Source organism: Rosa chinensis, chromosome 4 (assembly GCF_002994745.2).
Source record: "Rosa chinensis cultivar Old Blush chromosome 4, RchiOBHm-V2, whole genome shotgun sequence".
NCBI lineage: Eukaryota > Viridiplantae > Streptophyta > Magnoliopsida > Rosales > Rosaceae > Rosa > Rosa chinensis.
In genome coordinates, this window is record NC_037091.1 from 65624729 (window position 1) to 65641845 (window position 17117).

At 40.5% G+C, this 17117-nt stretch overlaps 2 protein-coding genes and 1 pseudogene across 6 annotated transcripts; 2 read left to right on the forward strand and 1 right to left on the reverse strand.

Moving 5' to 3' along the window:
* Positions 1–519: 519 nt before the first annotated feature.
* LOC112200112 (5-formyltetrahydrofolate cyclo-ligase, mitochondrial) lies at positions 520–3247 on the forward strand. 3 transcript variants are annotated; one of them, XR_005809943.1, is made up of 8 exons: positions 520–925; positions 1023–1163; positions 1240–1410; positions 1959–2000; positions 2111–2156; positions 2525–2595; positions 2723–2909; positions 3075–3247. XR_005809943.1 is itself a non-coding variant. In XM_024341127.2 (7 exons), the coding sequence occupies exons 1-7, from the start codon at positions 664–666 to the stop codon at positions 2857–2859; spliced, it is 870 nt and encodes a 289-aa protein (XP_024196895.1). In that variant the 5' UTR covers positions 522–663; the 3' UTR covers positions 2860–3238. The 3 variants fall into 3 exon arrangements, 1 of the variants encoding a protein (XP_024196895.1); XR_005809942.1 differs by having other exon boundaries at positions 3009–3238; XM_024341127.2 differs by having other exon boundaries at positions 522–925; positions 2723–3238.
* A 16-nt stretch (positions 3248–3263) lies between these two features.
* On the reverse strand, positions 3264–9035 carry LOC112200111 (disease resistance protein RPV1). Of its 3 annotated transcripts, none has more exons than XM_024341125.2 (5): positions 8526–9035; positions 6533–7688; positions 5935–6390; positions 4247–5818; positions 3264–4010 (listed from the first exon to the last, which is right to left on the reverse strand). In XM_024341125.2, the coding sequence occupies exons 1-5, from the start codon at positions 8549–8551 to the stop codon at positions 3498–3500; spliced, it is 3723 nt and encodes a 1240-aa protein (XP_024196893.1). In that variant the 5' UTR covers positions 8552–9035; the 3' UTR covers positions 3264–3497. The 3 variants fall into 3 exon arrangements, with proteins under 3 accessions (XP_024196893.1, XP_024196892.1, XP_024196894.1); XM_024341124.2 differs by having other exon boundaries at positions 8501–9035; XM_024341126.2 differs by lacking the exon at positions 8526–9035 and adding an exon at positions 7848–8491.
* Positions 9036–9431: 396 nt separating this feature from the next.
* LOC112200109 lies at positions 9432–15592 on the forward strand (annotated as a pseudogene).
* The last annotated feature ends 1525 nt before the right edge of the window (positions 15593–17117 follow it).

The window sequence follows — 17117 nt, forward strand, 5'->3', positions numbered from 1 at the left end:
AACAATTTGGAACCTTGTAGACATGGTAATGGTGTTTGCTATTTGGCCTAGATTTTGCTAAGATGTATCATATACTTACAAAGCTGGAAGTCTCATAATAAATACTCCATTATTTTTACTCTTCTTCTTCTATTTTGTTCAACACATAAAGACTGTCAATTTTGTTGTGTTATTCATTTATTTTGGAAGTCTCATAATAAATACTCCATTATTTTTACTCTTCTTCTTCTACTTTGTTCGACACATACAGACTGTCAATTTTGCTGAGTGTTATTCCTTTATTTGTGTTGTTAAAACATTATTAATTTGATGTATGATATATACTATTTTGTCCCTTTCATCAAATAATACCTCATTTTGGTTTATGTTGATGATCACTATGAATTCCTTCTGTAAACCTAAAATGTTCGCAAATTGAAAATCTATAACATTCCCAAATTTATATGTTTTGTCAGTAAACCATGCATATAAAATGGTTAACAATAACAAACTCCCGCGGCATAGCGCGGACACTATTTCTAGTAATGTCCTAGATATGATGTTTAAAATTGTTTATTTTCAAACACATCCATAAATCCAAACCGGACCCGAACCGCTAAAGCGCCCAGAGCGTCTGGTTCTAATTCTCCTAACCGAAAACCGCAAAGCTCGAGCTACCAAAGCATGTTGAGTCAGCACCACCGGCAAGCCAGCGCGCGTGAGCTCTTAAACACGGCAACGCAATTGGTGGCGGCGCTGATCACCCACCCGCACACGTTAGCATGCTCCGGTAACCAACGCCTTTCATCCCAATCTCACTGCTCCTTCGCCACCATGACCGGAAAGGACGAGTCGCTCGAAGCTATATTCCGGCGGAAGCACTCGCTCCGGTCCAGACTCCGCAAGGAGCTCAAGAACATGGACCCGACCCGGAGATCCGAAGAAGGTAGCTCACTCTTTTCATCTGCATTCATGCATGGTTTAAAAGCATGACCCTCCAGGTGCTTGTGAAAATGCCTGACTGAAAATCTTGAATATTTCAGATGCTGCGATTCAGAGCATTGTGTTGACTGCTCCTTGGTTCAAGTACAGTAAGAGTATATGTGCTTATATAAGCTCTCCTGAGCTGCGAGAAGTAGATACTTCAAGGATTGTGTCAGAAATTCTATCGAATTCGGGCAATGGTGTGTGGATTATAGCATTCCTGTTGATGTTGTTGTTGAAATTGTTGAGATTCTTAGAGCTCATTTTGTTTTTCAGGTCCAGAAGGTGATGTGCTGATCAGGAGAAAGCTTTACGTTCCGCGGGTTGAGGATAGGAATAGTAATATGCGCATGCTGAGGATTAACGGTGTTGATGATCTGATTGTGAAGTCTATGAACATTTTGGAACCTGCGCTTTCGGATGCCGAGGGGAAACAATATGAAGATGGTACCTTCTTTTTCAAACAACATAATCTTTGCATTCCTTTCTGAGTTTTGTCACTGTCCAAGCTTTGCTCTTGCTTAGATGGATTGAGTGAGTGTGCGTTAGTTATGTCAAAAACCAGTTGATACATATGTTCTGAAATTTGAGGTTAAGTAACTACCTCTTGTGAGAAGGGAATATTTCCCCATCTCTTGCGAAGAGTTGGATTTATGCATTTGAAAGTCGAAATGCAGGAAAGCCTACTGCATTTCTGTATGTAATGAAACCTAGGTTTAGGTAGTCTTTCGTATTTTCGTGTGTTTATTGCTTTTAGGCCTAGTGAACTGGAGTTGTCTACTTTGTGATCTCAAGCCTGATGCCTGCTTCTGTTTCTGGAAGTGGAGTTTTCTGTTACTCATGTGGACGATCACTAATTCCTGCTGTTTTTATATTTGGATGACAAATCTCTCAAAAAACTAGTTAAAAACTTGGGAGTAGTTATTCCTTGTTCTTTTTACATTTCCTTTGGTTGGTAATGTCTGTTGATTACCTGCAAAATGAATTTGTTGTAGCTAGGGAGGCAAAGGATCCAGTTGACTTGTTCATCCTACCTGGTAATATATTTTAAACCTTGCTCATCATTACGTACCTGCACCGGAGCACTTTTACTTGGGAGACTGATGGTATAATTTTTCCTGTTTTTTCACTTTCATTTTCATTCTAGGTCTTGCTTTTGACAGATGTGGAAGACGTTTAGGCCGTAGTGGAGGGTGGGTTGATACATCTTATTCTAGGTCCTGTTTCAATTCATCTTTATTATAACAACGAAGGACCGATAGGATGATTTAATAAAGTGGGAAGTATTGATACTTCAAAACATAAACCATAGTAAATGTTTGTAAACCTGGTAATGGCTGATATCATGTGATTTGTTCATTTACCGTGCATCACCAATGGACCCAAAGTTGATACATTGATAATGAGTTGTTTAACATGGAATCTATGTTAAATCTATACACTAAGACTTGATCATTCTACATACATGCACTTTAAAACTCCATTGCATCTCCTCTGTTCATATCTTGAGTTTCTGGCTAATATTTTCTCCATTATTGGTTTTCCTTGTGAAATCTTGAAGTTATTATGACATGTTCCTAAAGAAGTACCAAAAGCTCGCAAAAGATCGGAAATGGAAGGATCCCGTCTGTGGTAAATACTCACTATTGTTAGTTTACAGTAATTATATCTGGTTTTGGACATACAATATGACACTTCATTAATTCATTTCTGTTATTTAGATATATAAGATATCCAATTCTCTATTATCTGGTTGCAGTTGCGCTATCATATTCAATACAGATCATGGAGGAAGGAGCCATACCTGTCACTTCGAATGATGTTTCTGTGGATGCTCTTGTATCCCCAGCTGGTTTTGTTCCAATAAGCCCAGCTGCTTGGAAGAGATGTGCCTGAAAGGAGCAGTCTGTATTCAACTATCTAGATCCAAGATGTTTCTGTATCTGGTGAGGGCCTACTAGGAATTCACAGCTCTTTTATTTAGGTAGTCATCCTTATGATTCAAGATAGTCTCTCTCTCTCTCTCTCTCTCTCTCTACTTTTAGGTGGAGGAAATAGTTAAATTGATTTAGCTGCTCACTCCTGAGTCCTGACTGAGCAATGATACGCAGCATTAGAAATTTGGGACTCCAGAATGTTGTGTGGGAATTGTAAGATTTGCTGGATAACCAGAAGCAGGGGACCCTGCCTGTATCAAGGATCCCGTATACATATAAGTTTTAATCAGTTATACACTGTTGTCTAATACAATTCAGAGTTCGTTATCATTATTTTACTTTTAAAATTGCCTGAAAGAAAACTTGGTAGTCAAAAGCATATATATTTAGTATCAAACAAATTTTTTTTTTGATGGCTTGAACCCAGTGGGAGGCTAGGCCATCACGCCTGGAAAGTCGTTAAAAATTACATACAATATCATATTCAAACCCGTGAATCACAACCAATTAAACCACAAAGAAGAAAAATAAGTACGAAATGAACGAATAAAGGAACTGGTTTGTTCCACCATTCTCAAGGGTGCGGGTGCAGTCACCTTATTCAAAAGAGCTGAAGAAATTTGCCAGTTGTTCTGAAAGGGATTGCTGGCTTTCATTTAATGATTCTTCATCTCCTTCATAGTCATCATCACCTTCGTAAATCAAATAAAGCCCCCACTTCTTCAGCTCCACCCCTTTCCTATGTGGCGGCTCTCTCCTCATTACGTGTATTTTATAACCATCTTTCAATTGGGATACCAAAGGATGATCAGTTGGATACCGGCACAAGTGAAATTGATCTTCATTTGTATTTGGTACTCCCGATAAGACCAATGTTGTAGTGAAAGTAGGAGAATCCAGTATGAGGATCTGTGCTTGAATATCTACCACGGCAGGAAATTCTTCTCTTGTGTCGTCTGGTGTTTGATGGTTGAGCGAGACTACAACACAGAGAATTACACTTTTGAGGGGGCGGTTTTCTCGTTTTGAGAATGTAACCATTTCTTGAGAAAACCAGTCGGGTATCTTGCTTCCAGGCATGCTAAGATTGCGTATTTTCCTCAGGTAGCTCTGCAACATTTTTTTTTAAAAGTTAGAGCATCCAACTCAATACCAACACAGGCACACGTGTGCGACAAAAGTTGAGACAAACACACGGACGACTTATATTGGGTGAGAGGAGCAATATAAATACACATGGATAAACGATCAGACCAAACTAGTATGGCTACTCAAAACACCATGTAGAAGTTCAAACATTTTGCATATAATAAACACACTAGTACGTAGAGAGCAAGAGAGGGTACCTTTTTCGCAAGTCTTCTCTTAACAGCTGATGTGCAAGCATTGCAGCCACTCATATACAACCTTACCAAGGAATCCAAGCATTCAAGGCCGGGAATATCCATCACTTTCTCACAGCTTGTAAGGTTGAAATCTGTCAAGTTCTCTAGGTTTGATATATCAGATATACTTTCTAATGCAGTACAGTTTGCAATATCCACCTCTTTCAAACTTGAGGGTAGCGGTGGCAAAGATTTGAGCTTCTTACAGTGAGGCAATGAAAGTTTTCCGAGAGTGGACAGACCACTCAGGCTGGCTGGAAGGCGGCAGAAACTATTATGGCCCAGATTCAAAGTTTCTAGCGATGACAACTTCTCGAAATCATCAGCAATTTCACCAGATATATTACAAGCACAGGCATCCAGTTCGTACAGCAGGGACAGATTTGAGAAGGAAGCTGGAAGTATAAACTTCTCTTCTGCATGTCTCCCATTTTGAGGCTTCTTTCCCATGCTCAAAACCATCAAACTAGAAAGCATTCCGAAGGTTTCAGGTAGTTCTGTCACTGCAGTTTTCACCATCTGCAATCGGTGCAAGGATTTTAAGTGTTCTATTGATGCTGGAAGCTTGCGGAACTGTCTACATGTGTTCAGCTGTAATATGGTAAGATTCTCCAGCCTCCCTATGGATTCAGGCAACTCGGTGATATTTGCTGCAGTTATGATTATAGAAGTTAGTGCCCTCATGCTTCCAATTGACTCTGGTAATGATCTAAGAGATTCACATTTCCTCAGCTCAAGTTTCTCAAGTGTTTTCAATTCACCAATCTCCTGTGGGAGGTCTGTGATTGATGTCTGCTCTATCTTTAGCACAACTAAAGAGCGCAGTCTTCCAACTGAATCAGGCAATGAGCTCAGAAATTGACCGTGCCCAACTGATAAGTCCTTCAAGCTTGACAACGATCCAATGGTCACAGGCAGTTCTGTGAGTGGAGTACCATAAGTACTAACTTCCACTAAGAAATTGAGCTTCCCAATGGAATTGGGAAGAGTGGTCAGTGATTTACACCAGAACAAACTTAATTTCTCAAGGTTTGCCAAAGAGCCAATGGAATTAGGTAGTTTTTCCAAACCAGATCCATTAAGCGAGATTTCTTTCAAAGAAGACAGCTTTCCAATCTCCACAGGTAGCTCTTTTAATTCACTGCACCGGTTTAAGATGAGCTTTTCGAGTTTTGTAAGCCGGAAGATAGATTGGGGAAGACTCTGTATAGCAGTGTCATCAAGGAGAAGTTCTTTCAGTGACACCAAGCTGTCCATGTTTGGCAGTTTTTTGAACTGTGAGCAACCAGATAGGATTAGGTACTCGAGCTTTTTCAGGCCGGAGACATCACTTGGAAGTTCAACAAGCTTTGAACACTCTCGAAGGTTCAAGTGGACTAATGTGTTCAGGTTCCCAATCGAGCCATGAAGCTTAATCAGTGAAATGCAATGCTCAAGATTAAGCTGTTGTAGCGCCCGATTCCCAGATAAATCAGGAATAGCAGTTAGGTAAATGCAGTTGCTTAGATTCAAGAACATCAATTTCTCAGCCACCTGAAAGACAATATATTTAGTCAACTACGGATATGACCAAACTGCATCACTGTCGCCTTAGAAATGTAAAGTAAAATACTTATTGTTGTGTTGTAAAACGAAGCACATGCATATACCTTGTTTCCGTCTCCACTGCAGGTCAGACAATTGAAGCATACCATGATACTGCACCCTCCCCACAAACTTGTGATATTGCTGTCTGAAAGATCAAGGACAGCGAGTTGCGGAGGCAAGAAATCAGAAGGGAGAGATCTCAAAGGACAACCTTTCCATTGTAACCACTTGACTCCAGCAGGAAGAAACTTTGAGTTCCCTTCTAAATTCACATTATTCATTTGAAGCAGCCTAAGATTGACCATTGCTCCAAAAGCTGTAGAGGAAATGTTAACCTCTCCCTTTCTCTCTTCTTGGCTTTTACGATGTGCTTTGTATCTTTCCTTTAGGTATGTCAACGCAGTGGTACAATTGGGGCTTCTCCGAAAGTTGTCCCAAGAAATTCTGTCACCTCCTATATCACTCACCATCCTTTTCATTTCAAAGTCTAGGACAATCCCTTGTATAGATGGTGTTCCCTATTTTCAGTGAAATACAAATTAAATATATAAGGAGCTGGGTCGAGAAAAGGTAAAGCCATGTAATAATTAACTAGAAATCTCATCAGAGGAATATATGAAGATCGAACAATATAAATATCATGCTGGAATGAGTACGTACCTTATCATACTTGAAAACATTCATGATTTCATCGCGATCCCACAGTCTACTACGCATGCCAGGATGTGAAATGTTTTCTTGTGTAACGATTTGTCTTCCCATGTCTCTGACTTGATCATGCATCCATAATGTAGTGTCTTCAGTGATCTTAATGAGTGATCTTGCTGTGAGGACAGTAAGTACTATCTCACCATCAAAACCACAACCCTTCAATATGACAATTGCGTCTTCTCTTTTGGTCTTCATTTTAACAAATAAACATGCAATGTCTAGAAAGATGCACTTCTCCTGGTCATCTAGAGCATTGTAGCTTATCATCAGGACATCCTGAAGATCCCGTGGACGAATCTGTCTCAGTTTATGAAGAGCATCTATCCATACCTTTTCTGTCCTCTTATCATAGAGGCTAGAGCCAAATACTTCAAGCGCTAACGGTAGCCCACCAGTAAGATCCACAATCTCCTTAGATAGTTTCAGAAAGGTATCTGCCGGTATATCTCTAATTCCCAGTGCATGGTGACTGAAAAGTTCTAGAGCATCGGACCCGTCCAACTCCCTGACCTCATACAATTTATGATTGACACGATGATTCGTTAAGAGTTCTCTATCTCTCGTCGTAACAATAATTCGGCTTCCTTCATAAAACCATTGTCCGTTGCCAACTAAAGCACTTAGTTGGTCTATGCTATCAACATCATCCAGAACAACAAGTACTCGCTTCTCATTCACAACCACTTTGATGGCAGCGATACCAGCGGTAGTCTGATTAATTTTATCCATCTTCCTATTGGAAAGATCACTAACCAGTATGTTTTGAAGAGTTACTAAACCATTCTCATCATGTCCTGCTGAGATTTCTCTAACATTTGAGATGAAACTGTGGCGCTCAAAATAACCAACAAGTCTATTAAAAAGCGCCTTGGCAAGGGTTGTTTTGCCAATACCGCCCAGGCCATGAACTCCGACAACTTGAACGGTTTTGGATCCGATATCTAACAGCTTCATCACCTCTTCAACTCGGGAATGAAGTCCCACCGGGTACGGAGTGAGACCCATCGGAGTTTTGTTTATTTCAGTCATAACCCTTCTTACCAATCTTTCAATTAACTCTGCTTCTTTCTTTTTTTCCTCATCTGGAATTAGCTCTGCTTCTTTTCTGTCAATAACACGATCACAATTATATTTCGGGTCATAATTCATAAATTATAAGGACATGAATAAACTGTGCATGCATGAAGCTAGTCAACTAGCCAAGTCTCACACACTTAATAAGTTAATACTGGATTACTGTGAATGAAGGAACATGGGAAATTACTATATGAAATTGATGATCGATCTGCAAAGTTGCCCATGCCGCTCCCCCAAGATATGTATGAGTCAACAAAATGAAAGCAATTAATAATTCTAGTTGGCCTATATAATACATCCATCCAAAAAAAGTCTTCAAAAAATTTTGTATATCTTTACAGCAAGTAGCAAAAATAGTACTAAAACCCTAATTAACATTAACAAGTGCTCAAAAAAGTATATACCTCAACGGAATTGGTAAACAAATACAACTATATATTATCAAGTACACACCAACTTAATTTGAAGGTCTCCGGCAATCATCTCAAAATTTTGATCTGGTGAAATATATAAATGTTAATCATCGATCTTCTGGTCCGTGTGAACAACAAGAACACCTATCATAATTTAAGCACGTATATGGATATACTAGCTGGGGTTTTAACAGATCGAGTTTCTAAGTAACTGAGGCATGTTTGCCTGAGATTAATTTTAACAAGTTCGCCTACGTATATATCGATCTTCTTAAATAAAGTGTTTTCGATCTTGTGTACAAGCAGATCGATCAACAAATCCAAGATATTTACAGGACATGGACCACAAAGCTCCCAATCGATCCAATATGCACATCCAGATTGGGATACACACACACACACACACACACACACAGAGTTTACATACCTTGAGATCAAACCAGCTTTATTACCTACTTTGGTCATGGCAGTCCTCCATCAAGAGACCGTGGCGCTATCAGACACCTGCTCATGCAGTCTAAAGTGCTCCTCAAACGGTCCGGTCTGCCGCCGAACGTCGGAGGGATCCACTTGGTAAAACAGAGGCAGAATAAGTCTCCTACTGCCCTCGCAAATCTTAGCAAGCTCTTTGAGACACCATCTTGAGTCGGCATACCTCGGCGACAGGACGATGATGGCCGCCGCCGAGTCCTCGATGGCTTCCAGTAGAGTCGGGTCGATGTCGTCCCCGCGGTCCAAACCGTCATCGTCTAGGAAAACTCGTACGCCGCGTCGTTTGAGCGCCTCGTAGAGATTCTTGGTGATCGTTTCCCGGGTGTCTTCGCCTCTGAAGCTTAGAAATACGTCCCAGCGCAGCCGGAAACCGCCAACATGGGGACGAGTTGACGAAAAGTCGTCGTCCTCATCCGCCATTGATGCTTCGGCTGCAAGCAGATGGAGCTAGTTAATTAAATGTATGTACAAAATGATATATGCCACATTGTTATATAGGGCAACAAGCTAGACTTTCAGTTAGAGACTCGTAATAAAATAAAATCAACTCGTGGCCAATATTAACAGTTGCGGTAAAACCTTTCACCCTGCGTCTCTGCCATTTTCTTTTTCTAATGCACCAAATTTCAAGAATTTGAATTATTAGGGGAGATCTAAATTATGTCTTTATCAATTTATCATTTGTTTATTACAATAAACCAGTAGCGTACTAATTCCAAATCTTTGAATTCTTGATCTGCAATTTAGAAATTCTACATAAACTGTCTACATTTTAAAGGAATTACATTTTACATTTTACATTTCGGTAGCTGGCTGCTTTAAGTAGAGTAGGCCATAGCTTGGAGACCCTTCTCCACCTCCACCAGTCATTTCATTTCAGAATAAATACGGTAGCGACTAGCAACAAGTATACTCCACCCCCGTCTCAAATCAGTCAATTTTGGAAATAAAAAGTCTCTTCCTTATTCTTTTCTTGTTCTTTGCTACTCACTTTCCTTTGTTACAGCGAAAAAGCAGGAAACTACACTACGCAGTAGCTCCTTGCAGCTGAAGCAATTAACAATGCAGTCCGACGGCGCCGTGGGAGGTTTCCGGCTCCGGTGGGACGTGTTCCTAAGCTTTAGAGGAGAGACACCCGCCACACCATCACCAACAACCTCTACAACGCGCTCGAACAACGCGGCGTACGAGTCTTCCGCGACGACGACGGCCTCAACCGCGGCGACGACATCGCGCCGAGTCTTCTGGAAGCGATCGAGGACTCGGCGGCGGCCGTCGTCGTGTTGTCGCCGAGATACGCCGACTCGAGGTGGTGCCTTGAGGAGCTCGCGAAGATCTGCGACGGCGGCCGGAGACTGATCCTGCCGGTGTTTTACCAAGTGGACCCCTCCCACGTCCGGCGACAGAGCGGACCGTTTGAGAAGGACTTCAGATCTCATGAAGAGCGTTTTGAAAGCGACAAGGTCTCTAAATGGAGAAACGCCATGGCCAAAGTAGGTGGCAAAGCTGGTTTTGTTGTCAACAGCAGGTAGTCTTTCATCTAAAAAATTTAGGGTTTATTTGGTTGAGAATTTGAGCGATTTCTTTCTGTTTGAGATTCTGCATGTTATTTTTGATTAAGATATGATCGACTCTTTGGAGTGTTTTGGAGGCGTGAATTTTGTTACAATACTTATTCTCTTTGTTTATTCAAATATGTCTCTGATTGACTTGGCATCCAATTTTATATAGTACTGAAAATTCCCATGCTCCAGTATCACTTTCATTCAGATTGGGTTTCCAAATTGCAGATCTTTTTCTTTCTAGGTTGCACAAAGTGTGAGACCAGACCTTTTTCTTTCTAGGTTGCAAGTGTGAGACTGGCTTTTTGTTAAATTTAGTTGGTGTTCTACTCATACCCAAAGCTTGATTATGCTCCACTTTGTGTGCTATAGGTACTTCTAAAGTTTATATCTTCATCCATGTGGCAAGTTTCTAAACTCAAAATGTATTTTTGACAGCAACGAAGCAGAGAGGATTCAATCTCTAGTCGAAACGGTTTTGGCTGAAATAAACAAAATCCCGGTGGGTCTTGCAGCATACACAGTGGGTCTTGATTCCCGAATTGAAGACGTGATGAAGTTGTTAGATGTTAGATCAAGTGACGTTAGAGTTGTGGGAGTTCATGGCATGGGTGGTGTTGGCAAGACAACACTTGCCAAGGCTATTTTTAATAAACTTGTTGGTCATTTTGGGGGACACAGCTTCGTCCCAAATGTTAGAGAAGTCTCTGCAGGACCTAATGGCTTGGTATCTCTTCAAAACAAACTCATCACCGATCTTTCCCCTGGTAAGGTGCCTGTGAATGACCTTGAGACTGGTATTTCTGCGATTAAGGCACTTGTATATGATAAGCGAGTTCTTGTTGTTCTGGATGATGTTGATAATGTAAACCAACTAAGTGCTTTAGTTGGCAAAGGACAATGGTTTAATGAAGGTAGCCGAATTATCATTACCACACGAGATAGAGGACTATTACCCAGTTATCTTGTGAATTATAAGTTGTATGAGGTCAGGGAGTTGGATGTGTCCCAGGCACTACAACTGTTTAGTTACCATGCACTGAGAAGAGATAGACCCACAGATAATTTCTTGAGTCTGTCCGAGGAAATTGTGTCTCTTACAGGTGGGCTACCGTTAGCTCTTGAAGTATTTGGTTCTTTTCTATTTGATAAGAGGAGAATAGAGGAATGGACAGATGCTCTGCACAAACTGACTAAGATTCGACCGCAACATCTTCAGGATGTGTTGAAGATAAGTTATGATGCACTAGACGAGCAAGAGAAGTGTATCTTCCTAGACATTGCATGCTTATTTGTAAAAATGAATCCCAAGAGAGAAGATGCAATTGACATATTGAGGAGTTGTGGTTTTGATGGTGAGATAGCAATTGCTGACCTCACAACAAAATCACTTATTAAGATTACAGAAGACAATACACTGTGGATGCACGATCAGGTCAGAGACATGGGAAGACAAATCGTGACACACGAAAGCCTTTTGGATCCGGGCATGCGTAGTAGACTGTGGGAACATGATAAAATCATGAATGTCTTCAAGGATGATACGGTACATATTCCAGCATATGATAATCTTTATACATTCCTTTGATGCAAATTCTAGGTTTAGATGTTAGAGAGGCTTTCTGTTGTCATGGTTTCTTTTGTTTTCAAATGGCATTTTACACTGATTACCATGTAGTAAGGGTCATTCACACAGTCATTTCAAAGACAAACATTTGTCTAATTAGTTAGACAACCCTAAACTCCAAAAGAGCAGATGGAGAGAAACATGCATATGCATGCAGCCTCCCTCTACAATTAATAGTTAAGTGAAGGAATGAGAGATTCAGACCTATGCCTTCTAAAACCAAACTCCTCAGGCTGTTGGGCGATTGTTGGACTTCAAAAGCTTGAGCTGTTAGGGATTAGGTCAATCAGACAATCATGCATATATACTAAGCTAGCAGGGAAGTGTAACAATATTTGTATCCATTGCTTGTGGCAAATTGCTGTATATTTATGACTTTTCATATCACTACATGCAATAAAACTGATTGTAGCTCCTACCAAATAAATAAATGATATATCTGTTTCTTTTTTGCTTGTCTTCAGTCAGCTTCTTATATATATATTTTTTATACCTTAATTGACAACAGGGGACAAGATGTATACAAGGGATAGTCCTAGAGGACCTAGACACTGAAAGGAAAATGAATTTGCCAAGGGATCTAACCGGTGACAAAATTTCTTGGAACAATTTTAAAAATAGCCCCAATCTTACCTCTGCAGTTACATATGTAAGGGAAAGATACAAAGCATATCTTCAAAATCAAGCAGAGAAAAAGAGTTGGGTTACACTTCGCTCTAAACCCTTTGGAGCTATGGTCAATCTTAGACTGCTTCAGATGAATTATGTGAATTTGGAAGGGAGATTTGAATTTCTTCCTTCTGAATTGAAGTGGTTACAATGGAAAGGTTGTCCTTTGAAATCTCTTCCTTCTGTTCTTTTCCTTCGGCGACTTGCTGGCCTTGATCTTTCATACAGCAAAGTTGAAAGATTGTGTAGTGGTAACACGAATAAGGTAGGCTTCACTTATCTGACCAGCATTATTTTCACCATTATTCTGAGAAGCAAGAGGGTGTACATGACTTATCTTCAGTCCTTTTTATACCTTTAAAAGTTTTAATACATTTCACTTTCAGTATTTTCTCAGTGAACCTTATTTGTCTTTCTAGTTTGCAGGCACCAACTAGTGTAGTTTGGTTATTATTTGTGCTGGTACAATTTGATAGTAACTTTACCATTTTCCAGGTGGCTGAGAAATTGATGTTCCTGAATCTAAGCGGCTGCAGTTTCCTCACTACTATTCCTGATTTATCTGGGAATCATGCCTTGGAAAAGCTTATTCTTAAGAATTGCGTTGGACTGATCAAGCTCCATGATTCGATTGGGAATTTGAATACATTAGTCCACTTGAACTTGCAAGACTGTGAAAACCTCGTTGAACTTCCAAGTGATGTCTCTGGCCTGAGAAAACTTGAGAACCTAATCCTCTCTGGTTGCTCAAAATTGAAAAGACTGCCAAAAAACATCGAAACCTTGGTATCACTGAAAGAACTTCTCCTTGATAAAACTGCTATTGAAAGTCTTCCCGAAGCTATATTCCATCTTACAAAACTTGAAAAGCTCAGCTTGAACCGATGCAGAGTTTTGAAAGGGCTACCTGAGGAGATTGGTAAGCTGTGTTCTTTGAAAGAAATCTCCCTTAATGGATCTGGTTTGGAAAAACTACCTGATTCCATTGGCTCTTTGGCAAACCTTGAGATACTAAGTTTGTTCTGGTGTGAGTCACTGACTACTATTCCTAACTCCCTTGGTGACCTTAATAACTTGATGGAATTTTTTACTTACGGTACTCCAATTGAAGAACTGCCATTGAGTTTTGGTTCATTATCAAACTTGAAGGAATTATCAGTGGGACGTGGTCAATTTCTGCGAACACTACCAGATTCCATTGGAGGACTGAAATCATTGGTTGTGTTAAAGATAGATGAGACATCAATCACAGGTCTTCCACAAGAGATAAGTGCCTTGAAAACACTTGAGAAACTTGAGCTGAGGAAATGTGAATCTCTTGGATCATTACCAGAGTCAATTGGAAGCATGTGGGCACTAACTTCTATAATCATAACTGCAGCAAATATCACCGAGTTGCCTGAATCCATAGGGAGGCTGGAAAATCTTACCATGTTACGGTTGAACACATGTAAACAGTTCCGCAAGCTTCCAGCATCAATAGGACAGTTAAAATCCTTGCACCGATTGCAGATGGTGGAAACTGCAGTGACAGAACTACCTGAAAGCTTCGGAATGCTGTCTAATTTGATGGTTTTGAGCATGGGAAAGAAGCCTCAAAATGGGAGACATACAGAAGAGAAGTTTATACTTCCAGCTTCCTTCTCAAATCTGTCCCTGCTGTACGAACTGGATGCCCGTGCTTGTAATATATCTGGTGAAATTGCTGATGATTTCGAGAAGTTGTCATCACTAGAAACTTTGAATCTTGGCCGTAATAGTTTCTGCCGCCTTCCAGCCAGCCTGAGTGGTCTGTCCACTCTCGGAAAACTTTCATTGCCTCACTGTAAGAAGCTCAAGTCTTTGCCTCCACTTCCCTCAAGTTTGAAACAGGTAGATGTTGCAAACTGTGTTGCATTAGAAAATATATCTGATGTTTCAAACCTGGAGAACTTGACAGATTTCAACCTTACAAATTGTGAGAAAGTGTTGGATATTCCCGGTATTGAATGCTTGGATTCCTTGACAAGGCTGTTTATGAGTGGCTGCAACAGTTGCTCATCAGCAGTCAAGAAAAGACTAGCAAAAAAGGTCCTCTCTCTCACTACACGCTTTAATCTGGTTTTGAAAATTCCTTGTATAAAGTCTACATCGGAAACTTTTTCCATTAGAGTTTTTAAAAAATGTTGAATCTTATTGCAGAGTTACCCAAGGAGAATACGGACTCTTAGCATTCCTGGAAGCAAGATACCAGACTGGTTTTCTCAAGATGTGATTACATTCTCAGAACGGAAAAACCATGTTCTCAAAGATGTGATTATAGCTGTTGTAGTTTCTCTCAACCATCAAATACCAGATGACCTACGAGAAGAGCTCCCAGCTGTGGTAGATATTGTAGCAAAGATCCTCATACTGGATTCTCCTACCTTCACTTCAACGTTGGTCTTATCAGGAGTACCAAATACAAATGAAGATCAATTTTTCTTGTGCCGGTATCCAATTTCTCATCCTTTGGTATTTCAACTGAAAGATGGTTATAAGATACATGTAGAGAGGAGAGAGCCGCCGTATGTGAAAGGAGTGGAGCTGAAGAAGTGGGGGATTCATTTGGTGTATGAAGGTGATGATGATTACGAGGGGGACGAAGAGTCATTGAAGGAAAGCCAGCAGTCCCTTTCAGAAAAATTGGCCAAGTTCTTTGGCTCCTTTGATGAAGAAGCTGACTCCACCTCCATTGTTGAACAAGTAGATTGCACCCCTGAATCTAGTCATAATGAAGATGAAGGAATGGCACAAGAGATGAGAGAAAGTGACCGCGGTTACTTCATTTCTTTCTTCCTAAAGCTCTTGTCTTTCTGTGGTTCAGTTGGTTGTGTTTCGGGGTCTGAAACATGATCATGTTTACATTACGTACTCTGCTGTGTTTCTAAATGCATGGGATACAATTGAAAGATCATGTCAGCAAAAGACGGCCATAAACCACCATGATCGAGCAACAAACATCAACTCAACTTTGTGCAGCCTTTCACAGCCCAGGTGACCCCATATTCTCGTCACATCCAGTTATGTTGTTCACGTTATTTTTCTTGCCATTTTTACTTCTATGAAATGTATTTGTTAAGTGTGGACACAACAGTTTTTTTTATTTTTTTTTATCAAAGATAAATTTTCATTGATAGATAATGGTTAATACAACCCTCGGGTTAAGATGGCCTCATCAAGGAGTACCACCCCCCGTAGCCACAATTCATACAATCCGATAACATAATTGCACTAAGCCATGGTGGCCCTGCCTCCTTCCAAAAACTATCTTCCCCTTCAGCCAGAACATGCTTTGCCAACCTGTGGGCTGCCATATTGCCATCTCTATGCACTTTCTTCCACAAGACAGAATCAAAGTCTGAAGCTAGAGCTTTAATGTCATCAAAAATTCCCCCCTCCATGCTCAAGTCAAGCTCTATTTTATTTAGAGCTGAAATCACTAAACTTGAATCACTTTCCACTTCAATCTGCTTGTAGCCTTAACGTAAACACATATTTAAACCATGGAAAACAGCAAGCGCTTCAACTGCAACAACAGATGGGTTTCCAGGGATTTCCATGTGAGCAGCACACTTCAAATTCCCCTCTCCATCATGTACAAGCATACCCAGACTTGACTTCTTGCCGACATCAATTGCTGCATCTACATTGAGCTTAAGATTTGGTGCAGTAGATGGACTCCATTTTACTTTTGGTGGGGTCATCTTTGCAACCTTGTTTACTTGCACATCAATACCTTGTGCTCCCTGGAAATTACTAAGCCACTCCTTTGCATTCCAAATGATCTGTTTGCTATATCCTCCACCACCCCCTCGTGTTTAAATTTATTCCTACTTTTCCACAATAACCAACAAGTAACACCAAATAACTCTAGCTTCTCAATAGAAGACGTCTTAGCCACGTGCTCAAATAGATCAACGAAACTAGGCTCTCTCCATCTTTTATAAACCCCATTAATTCAGAAAGAAAATTTCCATACCTTCTTGGAGACTTGGACCATGGGCAACTCCATAAACAGTGTACTGTCGTCTCCTCCTCTTGTCCACAACGACAGCAGGTACCCGATCTTCCAATATGTCTCTTCACCAAATTATAAGCACACGGTAGGAAGCCTTTACAAGCACGTACGCCACAAGCTAGAACAACTTCACATTGTTAGCCACTTTCAGTTTCCATAAGACATCCCAAATTTGATTGCCACCTTTCTTGGTATTATTACTACAACCAACAGAACCAACAGAACTAGCTTGAACATTTTGCATCTCCGTTGCTAAATGCTAACCAACAACCTGACTTTACTGTATACCTCCCATCTTTACCATAGTGCCAGATGATCGTATCGTCTCTCCTACCCGCAGCTATAGGAATAGAGAGAATAGATTCCACCTCATGTGGTAAGAACAGAGATTTGAGTAGATTTTCATTCCACAAACCCGGGTAAAGCATCAGTTCACTGACTTTCATGCGTACATTACCAGCAGGAGATACCGGCCTAAAGCTCCAGGGTGTTGGTAGCCACTTGTCAAACCACACACTAATATTATTTCCTGTTCCAACTCTCCATCTCGTACCACTAATCAGCAGGTCTCTTCCCCACAATAAACTAGTCCAGATTAAGGAGGCCCCCGCATCAATCCTTGCTCCTGCTCAATTAGTATGGGAGAAATATTTAG

What these genes read in the sequence shown, in the direction of transcription:
- LOC112200112 (XM_024341127.2), top strand. Translation starts at nt 664, where the DNA reads ATGTTGAGTCAGCACCACCGGCAAGCCAGCGCGCGTGAGCTCTTAAAC. An exon ending in GGGGAAACAATATGAAGATG is followed by an intron (nt 1,411 to 1,958) that starts GTACCTTCTTTT and finishes AATTTGTTGTAG; the next exon opens with CTAGGGAGGCAAAGGATCCA. An exon ending in ATGGAAGGATCCCGTCTGTG is followed by an intron (nt 2,596 to 2,722) that starts GTAAATACTCAC and finishes ATCTGGTTGCAG; the next exon opens with TTGCGCTATCATATTCAATA.
- LOC112200111 (XM_024341124.2), bottom strand. Translation starts at nt 8,538, where the DNA reads ATGACCAAAGTAGGTAATAAAGCTGGTTTGATCTCAAG. An exon ending in ATGTTTTCAAGTATGATAAG is followed by an intron (nt 6,391 to 6,532) that starts GTACGTACTCAT and finishes CACTGAAAATAG; the next exon opens with GGAACACCATCTATACAAGG. An exon ending in GCAGTGGAGACGGAAACAAG is followed by an intron (nt 5,819 to 5,934) that starts GTATATGCATGT and finishes ATTGTCTTTCAG; the next exon opens with GTGGCTGAGAAATTGATGTT.